Source organism: Polypterus senegalus, chromosome 1 (assembly GCF_016835505.1).
Source record: "Polypterus senegalus isolate Bchr_013 chromosome 1, ASM1683550v1, whole genome shotgun sequence".
Classification (NCBI taxonomy): domain Eukaryota; kingdom Metazoa; phylum Chordata; class Cladistia; order Polypteriformes; family Polypteridae; genus Polypterus; species Polypterus senegalus.
Genome location: NC_053154.1, coordinates 15,784,672 through 15,796,859, shown reverse-complemented (window position 1 = coordinate 15,796,859; position 12,188 = coordinate 15,784,672). Strand labels below are relative to the sequence as shown.

Below are 12,188 nucleotides of genomic sequence, written 5' to 3'. Positions count from 1 at the left end.
TAACTAGAAAGAAAGACCTCTGACTAGGCACACTTCTGATGAATAGTTCGTTGGCTGAAAGTCCTCAGTGTTGGCGGTGTTAGAGAGAGAAGGGCCGCAGTATTCATAATGGCACTCAGTTTTGCCTTCATTTTCTTCTCCTCCTGTTTAGATAGATAGATAGATGTGAAAGGCAATATATGATTGATAGATAGATAGAGAGAGTGAGATAGATAGATAGAAAAGGCACTATATGATAGATAGATAGATGTGAAAGGCACTATATAATAAATAGAGAGAGAGAGAGAGAGAGATAGATAGATAGATAGATAGATAGATAGATAGATAGATAGATAAGGCACTATATAATAAATAGAAAGATAGATAGAGAGAGAGAGATAGATAGATAGATAAATAGATAGATAGATAGATAGATAGGTAGGGCACTATATGATAGATAGATAGATAGATAGATAGATAGATAGATAGATAGGGCACTATATGATAGATTGATAGGAAAGGCACTATATAATAGATATAGATAGATAGATGTGAAAGGCACTATATGATAGACAGATAGATAATGTTGTTATAATACATTTTTATTATTTTCGAAATGACAAAAAATATGCCTCAATCTGTTTAATTATAGTCATTAATTTCTATTTATAATAAATCTGGAGATAACATAATAGAAAATAGACAGTCTGTAATGTTAATCTATAAATCTCTCGTTTACTTATTTAATTATAATTTATTTTATTTTAATAATTGTATGCTATAGATTGTGTTACTAATGTAATACTAATGTATTACTAATATATTTTAAAGTTGAATGATATTTAAAAAATCTCCAACGTGCAAACTATGGTGGCCCTGTCAGAGATTTTGTTTTCCTGATGAAAACATTTGCTTTAAAATGTTGAGATTTGCGTGATTTTATATCGATATTTCGTTGTGATTAGTTATATTGGGAGCTAAAAAACACCATCTACTTAATCTCTCTGTCAGCGTCATATATAGGTAGCTATGAAAGACACGATATAACAAAGATTACAGGCAGACAGCTAGACAACCGAAGCTCAAACGGAGCCCGTTGCCAGCCAACCCAAGCTTTTTACAGAAGCCCAACAAATAAATATTCTAATATACACAAAAGAATTATGAAAAAAGAAAGAAAACTAAAAAGAAAACTTCTGAACAGGCTAATTGATGTGACATTGTTACACGATTACTGTTATTGTTATATGAGGTCAACAACAATGCGAAGATCTTCAAAGCCTTCGAGTTGTCAAGACACAAACTGCGTAAGCGGAGTGGCGGTCGGATTTTGACGCGTTTTAAATCATAAGCTCCACTCGCTGACGGCAGAGGGCGCCAACGTGCCGTTCTTAGCCGTGTTGTTTGGCCCCGCGTCGCTTTAGCCGTCTCTTTACCGCACCCTCATAACCCCCCCTCGCCTGTGCCGAATGACTGACACGGACCAAAGTTATCCCGGAATAAGGACAGCACGCATGTGCCGTCAACCCGGATGTAAAATTTACGCCCTTTCTCTTCCATTTTATTGCCTGTGCCATCAAAACATGATCTCTACACATTAGCAGACTTTGAAAGAAAAGCGATCGGCTGCTGAGCGGCACTGCTGACTGACCCGGGTCAGTCCGGGCTGGGCGAACCCGATCGCTAATTCAGGTTGACACTGGAGTGCCAGGAAGCGAATTTCGTCGTCTGGCAGCTCACTGCCCACCAGGACAAACAAAGCGAGCAACACAAACCCGCGAGTGACAGTCGGGGTGCTTCGGCGATGTGTCTCGGGATAACTCGAGAGGTAATTCTGACGCTGCGTCGTCTTGTGTCTCTTGTCTTTTTTTTGTAGGTGTGGCTGCCTTGCTGTCCCCAATGTCCCCAGTCACTGACAAACTTTCTCACCCTCCTTTCGTTTCAGCCTTTATGCGAATGCCAAGGCTAGGTGACCCTGCAAATGGATTTCAGGGGTAAGAAGTACGAACGGGGCAGCAACTGGTCGGACCCGGAGGTGGTGGAGCTGCTGCAGCTCTGGGCGAACGACTCGGTGCAGATGGAACTGGAGAGCTGCCTACGGAACCAGCACGTGTTTAATCGCATCGCTGAGGTGCTGCGAGAAAAGGGCATCCACCGCACCGGGGACCAGTGCCGGGAGAAAATCAAGAAGATGAAGCTCGAGTACCGGCGCATCAAAGACAACCAGAAAATCGTGCGGGGCGGGCGCGCGTGGAAGTTTTACGAGGTGATGGACCGGGTTCTCACCAACCGCCCGTCGCTGTCTTACGGCTCCCTCGGGGGCAGTGTGATCGCCCAGCAGGTCCTGCAGGGCGCCGTGGGCATGGAGGGCTACCACCTGCACGCTCCACACCTCTCTGCCTTTGGCTCACCACCGTCTGGCGCGTTCATTTTTGGACACCCCCCGAAAGCCGGCGAGATGACGGAGATCAAGTGCGAGGAAATTGACTCGGATGAGCCGGGCCTAACCCCTGAGCCGCCGCCCGAGCTCATGTACCACGTCGGCTCCGGAGACGAACCCGAGGGTGTCAGAGAGCTCGAGCTTGAGCAGCAGGACATGTCCGCAGCGGGAATACGAGAGGACGGCGCAGCGGACGTCGGGATCTCACCCACAGGTAGGCGGGGCGAAGGGGAGTCTACGTAGATCGCTCCGACCCAATAGAATTCGCTCCTCCGATTCCGAGGCGTTCATTCAAAGTACAGTACAGTATATGGTGATCGGATACAGAGATAGGCAGCGCAGTTTGAGGATTATAGTCAGATATATAGAAACGGGTTCAAGCGTCCGGAAAGAAGATCGAGTGGCATCAGCATTTCAACATTTAGAGAAAGAGCGGATCGTTTATCAGAAGTTTCAGGTGAAACGCTGTCCGTTTGTTTGGCTCTTGAATGAATAACTGAAAGAAAGTTTCAGAAAGTTGCTGTGTTAACTGCCTTGCCAGCGTTAAGAGTGTGGGAAATTGGCTGATAGGGAAGATTTGACTTTAGAAATAGAGCACACATGATCAAGATTACACATGAATTGCATAGTGCTTTATTTGTCATCGAAGAAGCTCTTTAAATGAATGAATAAATACATAAACAGATAGATGCATAAATTGATAGATCGATATATATCGTAGCGACAGACGGCGCTGACGTCCCAAGAGGCTCTGCGGCGCTACACCTAAACTAAGACTCGAATTATGATTTATTTTATGTTGGTTTTCAAACAGTTGTGTTTAATTTTGCTTTGTAGCATTTGGCAATGGGAGTGTTTTAGTGAAGTTTAAATTTCTGGGGCGATTGAGTTTGCCTACCACCACTAACGGATGCTGCCTGGTGTATGCACCCGGGACCAAAGGGTAGAGGCTTAATTTGAATATTGGTGTTTGTAGTGGTTGTGTGTATTACTCGAATGTACAAATCTACCACCATTAAGGAAAGAGTACAGAAAAAGTGTTTTTCCTAGATAAATCAAGTCTATTTGTCACAACTGAAAGGACGTGGTGGATGTTTGCCAACTGGTTGACCGACAACAAGCATTACCTGATAGGAAACCATCCATATAAGCAGATTGTGATTCAGACTTATATATATATATATATATACACCACAATGTCTAAAAAAGAAGAAAATTCAAAAAAGAAAGCAAAGTTCGGACTTGGCAGACCCATTCCCAGTGAGGCGTTATACAAACGTATTGCTGTTGGTATGTTAGAGCCCCACCTTTGTGTTTCTTAACACACTTCTGCCGAGTAATTCATTGGCTGAAAGTCCTCAGTGTTGTTGTGTCAGAGAGAGGATGTGCAGCGTTGTTCATAATGGCACTCAGTTTTATTTTAATTCACTCCTTTACTACGACAACTAAGTGTTTCACTTTTTACTTAGCTTGTTGATTTGGTGGGCTTATCTTGAAGTGATGTTACCAACTCAGGACAGCACAGAGTAATAGAAGATGTGAAGGACATCACATCCCACGTTAAGTGAACACAATGAGCTAAGGAAGACGTGTCTGCTCTGCCCTTTCTTATACAGTTCCTCTGTGTTCTGAGACCAGTCCTACCTGTCAGTGATACGGACCCCCTATTACTTGCTGGACTGCCCCACCTCTACTTCCACTCCTTGAAGAGTGACTGGACATAGAGGCTCTTTGGAGCACTGAAAGCCAATTACCAGCTCCTTTGTTTTGCTGGCATAATGGTAAGCGAGGTAAGGAGACTGCTAAAATATAGAAACAAGACATTGAACAACAAACAAGTAGACTTAGAGTTATCTTTGGAGAAAAAAATTAAATGACAAAAGTGATCAAGAAATCAATTAGATAGATAGATAGTTTATTAATCCCAAGGGGAAATTCACATACTCCAGCAGCAGCATACTGAATAAAAAACAATATTAAATTAAAGAGTTGTAACAATGCATGTATAACAGACAATATCTTTGTATAATGTTAACGTTTACCCCCCGGGTGGAATTGAAGAGTCGCATAGTGTGGGGTCTCCTCAGTCTGTCAGTGGAGCAGGACGGTGACAGCAGTCTGTCGTTGAAGCTGCTCCTCTGTCTGGAGATGATCCTGTTCAGTGCATACACGTGAATTATAAATGGGCGGCAAATAATATAGCAATAAGATTAATAACTCTTTACATTTATTTACTGCTTTTCACGCTACTCAAAACACTTAAGCAGAGGGTAGCATCTTCAAGCCCCACTAATGTGTAGCACCCACCTGGATGATGTGACGACAGCCATTATTGTGCCAGTGCGCTTTCCACACATTGGCTGATAGGTGATCAAGTGTTGAGAGAGAGAGACAATCAGAGACAGGGGGTGATTAGGGGGCCAGAATGACACAGCCGTGGTGGGCAATGTAGTCAGGACATCGGCATACACCCTGCTATTTATGAAGAATGACCGGGTAACTTTTATGATCACAGAGAGTCAGGGCCTCAGTTTTGATGGCACCGTATGTATAGCACGATGAGCCCGTCACTGCGCTGGGGCATTGCGATCCACATTCAGACCAGCGGGTAATCGCCCCCTGCTGGTCTCACCCACAGCTCTTCCAGCACGGCCCAAGCTTTTCCTAAATGGTCTCTCCCTATCCAAGTACTGGCCAGGCCTGAACATACTTAGCTTCAGGTGGATGACCTGTTCTGACATGCAGGTGGTATGGGCACATCTCCACTAGACCACTAGATGTCGTGCAGAATTCTGTAATTTATCTTACTATTAGAATGTTAATAACAACCCTCAGCTTGGCCTTCTTTAGCAATTTCTTGTGTTCTAAAGTGCTGAAGTGGTGAGAGAAAGAGCCAATCAGAGACAGGGGATGATTAGGAGGGCAGAATGACCAGGCCGTGGTGGGCAATTTAAAAAATACAATTTTTATTTGTTCCCAGGAGGCGAAATGTGGCTTTTTTTTCAGAAGCTCTTTAAATATGTAATAGTTAGAGAAGTAAATAAATAAATAAATAGATAGATGGGTAGATGGATAATTTATTTAACCCCAAGGGGAAATTCACATACTCTAGCAGCAACATACTGATTAAGAACAATATTAAATTAAAGAGCAATACAAGCGCAGTGCAAGTTAAAAAATACACACACACACACACACACTTTAGTATGAACACACATCAAAATGACTATAAAGCAAGAAAATTAAAAAAAAAAAAAAAGAAAACCTGTGACTTGGCAGTGCCAGTCCCTGGGAGGCACTAATGCAGGTGTATTACTGTTGGCACATAAGGAGCCCCCTAGTTGTGTTTCTTCACACACTTGTGCTAAGTAATTGGTTGGCTCCAAGTCCTCAGTGTTAGTGTGTCACAGAGAGGATGTGCAGCATTGTGGCAGGGGTGTCAAAACCTAAAGGGTCCTGATTTGATAATGTGAAAATAGCTGAGGGCAGACTATTTAAATATTATATATATACTAGCTGTCGTCCGCGGCTTCATCCACATAGAAGTGATGAAACAGGACAAACTCTAAAAATCAATAAAAAAAAGTAAAATAAAATGTAATCACGGCCAAGCGGAAGGTCGGTACACTCCAATATCAGACGTTGGCACTGTATCTGATCGTGTTCAGCTCTGACGGGAGAGTGTTCCTCGTGTGGGGAGAAAAGCACATGACCGTGACATCTCTGGCAATCAGCAGCTACCCTCTAAAACACAGGTAGCTGTGATCTCTCTCTGAAAAACGTCAAACGTTACTCCTTAGCATTCTCTAGATGATAGTGTCTGCTAAACAAACAGGTATTGCTAGCTAAGCGGAGATAAGGGACACTCCCAACACGTGGCGAGAGGTAGAGCAACTTGAATGGAGGCTGGGACGTGAGTGAGGAGGACTCTTTCCTCCTCCCCTCGGCTTGCTGCGTCTGTCTCCGATTTGCGCAGATAAATCGGTACCACAAGCAATCTATGATACTTAGCTTGATGAGAGGAGGCGCAAAATCAACCGGAATGTTCAAGCAAATTATAGAAAAAAAACCTGATCTAAATCCGTTAAGTAGTTCTCTCGTGAAAAGCGGATAGACATACAGACAGACAGATGTTGGATTTTATATATTACTAGCAAAATACCCGCGCTTCCCAGCGGAGAAGAATTGTGTTAAAGAAGTTATGAAAAAGAAAAGGAAACATTTTAAAAATAACGTAACATTTGCTTTCTATTCTTTTGCATAAGCACAGCGCCAGCGGCAGCGTGTCTATAAACTTAATTTAAACTTACGATTTACACCGTGTGCTTTGTTTCCGCAGTAGCTGCACTTATGAATATGCTTGTATGCGTGACTCGCTTCATATTCTTTTGCTGCCTTCTCAATAGTGTAATGCATTTTTTGTTCAGCGCTCTTTGGAGCTCTTGCTTTTTGTCTGCGTACTGCGTTCACAGTCAGTTCACGTGAGCCGCTCGGCGTACATGCATTGAAGGTTCTTAGCTGTGCTTGTGCTATCTCGTGCGATGTCCACGGCTTTATTTAATGTTAGCTAAGACCCGGCACTTAAAAGTTTCTCTCGCACTTTCGCTGAGTTTGTGCCTAACACTATTCTATCCCTGACCATCTCATCTTCGTTTGCGTAAGCGCAGTCCTTCACCCGCGAATATTTACCTTATATGGGCAGGCACTCAATTACGTGGGAGGCGTGATGATGCGTGACGCAACTCCGCCTCACACCACGACGAGCTGCAGGCTATGGCCGTATAGATGGTCAAAAGTAGGTTCCAGTTATGACCGTTACGCTTAGAATTTCGAAATGAAACCTGCCCAACTTTTGTAAGTAAGCTGTAAGGAATGAGCCTGCCAAAGTTCAGCCTTCTACCTACACGGGAAGTTGGAGAATTAGTGATGAGTCAGTGAGTGAGTCAGTCAGTGAGGGCTTTGCCTTTTATTAGTATAGATAGTAAAAAAATCTTAGGAAGAGAGACAAGACGTGACTTTCTCAGAGAGACACTTTCACGTCCTGCAAGACGAGACTTTGTGCCAAGAGATTTAACCACACTTGAGGCCGGAAATAAAAGACAAAGAGTAGATGACAAAGTAGAAAGTCGTAAAGAATTCAAAAACGTTGGCGTGGTACACATGCAGAGCAGTTTAGAGATAATGGAAGTACGAAAAATCGAAAAGTCTCCAAAAAATGATAGTAAAGATTTCATTAGCGCAAACAAACGGAAATTATTACTCAGTGAAATAACGGAACAGTGAAAAGAGAGCGAAAATATTTTTTCAGATTTAAACTTTAAGTCAGAGACTTGTAGATCGTCTATTTCGTGTTGCCATCAGGGAAAAGTAGTGTTTCTTCCCAATGAAGAGGCGTATCCACGAGAATGAAAAGATTTGTTGTTTGGTGAAAGTGAAATCCCGTAAGAGAAAATTTAAAGCCCCATGAGACAAGACTTTATGCAAAGAGATTTGGAAAAGTCCTGACCACATCTAAAACATTTACAACCTCGTATACGGTTCAATCATTTCTCATTTGTGTGAAGGCTATTGTCAGGCATAGTTCATGGAGAGAGAAAGAAACCATATTCACACATGGTGCTTTATCACGATGTAATTCCAAACACGGGATCAAAATTCAAAGCGATATTGATGAAAAGGTAAAAGCAAAAAGAGATCGAATATATGGACATAGGTGATATGACTAAAGTATGCAGATATTGTTCAGATTTAAACTTTAAGTCGGTGACTTGTAGATCATCTAATTTTTGTTGCCATCAGGGAAAAGTAGTGTTTCTTCCCAATGAAGAGGCTTATCCATGAGAATGAAAAGATTTGTTGTTTGGTGAAAGTGAAATCCACATACGCGAGTGGCAGAGACGCGAAGTTGCTGGTGCAGAGCGCAGGCGGGGTGGAGTGTGTAGATATATATATATATATATGTTTATGTATATATACTGCTCAAAAGAATTAAAGGAACACTTTTTAATCAGAGTATAGCATAAAGTCAATGAAACTTATGGGATATTAATCTGGTCAGTTAAGTAGCAGAGGGGTTGTTAATCAGTTTCAGCTGCTGTGGTGTTAATGAAATTAACAACAGATGCACTAGAGGGGCAACAATGAGATGACCCCCAAAACAGGAATGGTTTAACAGGTGGAGGCCACTGACATTTTTCCCTCCTCATCTTTTCTGACTGTTTCTTCACTAGTTTTGCATTTGGCTACAGTCAGTGTCACTACTGGTAGCATGAGGCGATACCTGGACCCTACAGAGGTTGCACAGGTAGTCCAACTTCTCCAGGATGGCACATCAATACGTGTCATTGCCAGAAGGTTTGGTGTGTCTCCCTGCACAGTCTCAAGGGCATGGAGGAGATTCTAGGAGACAAGCAGTTACTCTAGGAGAGCTGGAGAGGGCCATAGAAGGTCCATAACCCATCAGCAGGACCAGTATCTGCTCCTTTGGGCAAGGAGGAACAGGATGAGCACTGCCAGAGCCCTACAAAATGACAACAACAACAACAACATTTATTTCTATAGCACATTTTCATACAAACAGTAGCTCAAAGTGCTTTACATATTAAAGAATAGAAAAATGAAAGACACAATTATAAAACAAAATAAATCAACATTAACATCGAATAAGAGTAAGGTTCAATGGCCAGGGGGGACAGAATAAACAAAAAAACTCCAGACGGCTGGAGAAAAAATAATAAAATCTGTAGGGATGACCTCCAGCAGGCCACTGGTGTGAATGTCTCTGACCAAACAACCAGAAAGACTTCATGAGGGTGACCCAAGGGCCCCATGTCCTCTAATGGGCCCTGAGCTCACTGCCCAGCAGCATGCAGCTCGATTGGCATTCGCCATAGAATACCAGAATTGGCAGATGCACCACTGGTGCCCTGTGCTTTTTACAGATGAGAGCAGGTTTACCCTGAGCACGTGACAGAAGTGAAAGGGTCTAGAGAAGCCATGGAGAACATTATGCTACCTGTAACATCATTCAGCATGAGCAGTTTGGTGGTGGGTTAATGATTGTCTGGGGAGGCATATCCATGGAGGGTCACACAGACCAGGCTTGACAAAGGCACCTTGGCTGCCATTAGGTATCAGGATGAAATCCTTGGACCCATTGTCAGACCCTATGCTGGTACAGTGGCTCCTGGTGCACGACAATTCCTGGCCTCATGTGGTGAGAGTATGCAGGCAGTTCCTGGAGGATGAAGGAATTGATACCATTGACTGGCCACCACACTTTCCTGACCTAAATCCAATAGAACACCTCTGGGACATTATGTTTTGGTCCATCCAATGCCACCAGGTTGCACCTCAGACTGTCCAGGAGCTCAGTGATGCCCTGGTCCAGATCTGGGAGGAGATCCCCCACAACACCATCTGTCATCTCATTAGAAGCATGCCGATGTTGTCAGGCATGTATACAAGAACACAGGGGCCATACAAAGTGCTGCGTACAATTTGGAGTTGCTGCAATTCAATTTGGGCAAAATGGACTAGCCTGCCACATCATTTTTTCACTCTGATTTTTGGGGCGTCTTTGAATTCAGGGCTCTGTAGGTTGATCATTTTCATTTCCATCAAACGATGTGGCATCCTTTCGTTCCTAACACATCACCCAGTCTATATCAGTATAGATATCCAGGAGGATTTCTTTTTCCCATTGAGATCTGATGTGTTTTCAAAGTGTTCCTTTAATTTTTTTGAGCAGTTTATATATACTGTATATACAGTGGAACCTCTAGATACGAGTTTAATTCGTTCCAGCACTGAGCTTGTATAGCGAATTTCTTGTATCTAGAACAAAACTTCCCCATTGAAAATAATGGAAATCCAGTTAATCCGTTCCGCACCCCAAAAATATCAACATAAAAATCAATTTTCCTAACAAATAACACTGATAAATAAGTGTGGATACACTTTGTCTGCTGAGCGTCATGTGATCATAACTGAGCTGATGGTTCTTTTCTCTCGTGCGCCCCTCTCTCTCTCCTTATCTCTCTTGCTCACGCGCGCCCCTCTCTCCTCTTGAGGGTAGAGAAAAGCCAAGCAAAATGACACCTTTTATTGGCTAACTAAAAAGATTACAATATGCAAGCTTTCGAGGCAACTCGGGCCCCTTCTTCAGGCAAGATGTAATCAAAGCTTTCATATTGTAATCTTTTAGTTGGCCAATAAAAGGTGTCATTTTGCTTGGCTTTTCTCTACATTCATAATGGCTAACACGGTACAACACTCTAGTACTACTCTTGATGGCAATCGTCTCCTATTCTCCGTCTGCATGTCCGCAATATTTTTGGATACGCTTATACGGCGAACTGCTACAGCGAAACAATGAAATCACAAGCGCACAAACGCGTAGATCCTCACGCTGCGGGAGAACAAGGAACACTGAGTGAGGTGACGGGCTGGCAGCGTCAGCTTGGGTGATTCCCTGAGTCGAGGCGGATTGAGAAACGCGTCACGCATAACCACAGCCTGGCTCGTGGCTCGTTATGCGAGCCAATGCTCGTATTTAGATCCGAATTTTTCGCTCATACTTTCCTCTTATCTTGAATTTCTCGTATACAGAGATGATCGTATCTAGAGGTTCCACTGTATATATATATATATATATATATATATTTAGATATTGTCACAGATTTGCACAGAAACACAGGAGATTGTAGAGACAGGAACTTTATTCAAACACTTCAAATGAACACGTGTCTCTTTCAAAAGTAAAACGAAATCCATGTGAAGACAGAGGTGACAGTTCCATCTCTCAGTTAAAAGAATGCAAAAACATCTTCCTCATCATAGTGGTGCGCGTCAGAAGCGGAACCACCATTGGGGACAGGGACAGGTGCTGTTCAGACTTTTAAGTATGTGAAGCGCTGTACGAGACGCTAGTAATGGAGGTAAAAAAAAAAAAGGAGGTAAACTGTTTTTATTCCCATTGTATCAGTGTTTAAGAGGGCAGCCCCCCGTTCACAATATATAGATATATACAGGTAAAATTCCATTACAACGAACTTCCAGGGACCTAAAAAATATTTTATTGTAATGAGAATCTGTATTTGTTGCTATAGTGCTTTCTTTAACTTGCGTCCAGACATTTGCAATCATTTCAAGAGCTTCTTTCGCGTTAATTTTAATCTTCTCCTGCCTACAAGTTATGCTGACAAGAATTTTTCTCAGCATTTCCTTGCCATAATACACTTTCAGGGTGCAAATGATGCCCAATATCCAATGGCTGAAGCACTGTTGTGCAATTGGGTGGGAGGAATTCAATGCGAACATTATCTAAATATGGAGGCATATTGTGGGCAGCACAGTTATCAATCAGAAGCCGAATCATCCTTTTCTTCTTCTTCATATTGTGAGGTTTCTGGACTCTTTTGGGATCGCCCCCACCCAACGGGAACGTCACGCTGAAGTGCTACTCGAAGCACGATTGCTGCGTCTGTGGAAGATTGTTTGTCTGTGGCCACAGTGGTGCAGTGAGGCGCCACAAGAGCGAATCCTAAAAGATCAGATTAACGTTAATGGAGGTCCCTGTCTTCCACCCCAAAACACGAGAAGCTGAGTCGCAGTACTTTAGCAACACCAGCTTTATTCAGCTGGCATTTCTAAAAATTCAGACGTGAGCTTCAGTAGGCTTTGTACCTTAGGAACCAAGTTACTTAAACCATTCTCTAACATTTAATTAATATTTACAGCTCTGATGCTGATCTTTCTGATCATAAAA

General features: G+C 42.8%; 1 protein-coding gene across 1 annotated transcript in view; it reads left to right on the top strand.

The window, feature by feature from the left end:
- The first annotated feature begins 1,502 nt into the window (after positions 1-1,502).
- The window catches only part of LOC120523160 (1-aminocyclopropane-1-carboxylate synthase-like protein 1), a 101,097-nt gene continuing 90,411 nt past the window's right edge, over positions 1,503-12,188 (top strand). Inside the window, exons 1-2 of the mRNA XM_039744185.1 lie at positions 1,503-1,807; positions 1,925-2,633. Of these exons, the coding sequence (XP_039600119.1) occupies positions 1,961-2,633 (673 nt within the window). The 5' untranslated portion in view covers positions 1,503-1,807; positions 1,925-1,960. The remainder of the gene's footprint in view (positions 1,808-1,924; positions 2,634-12,188) is intronic.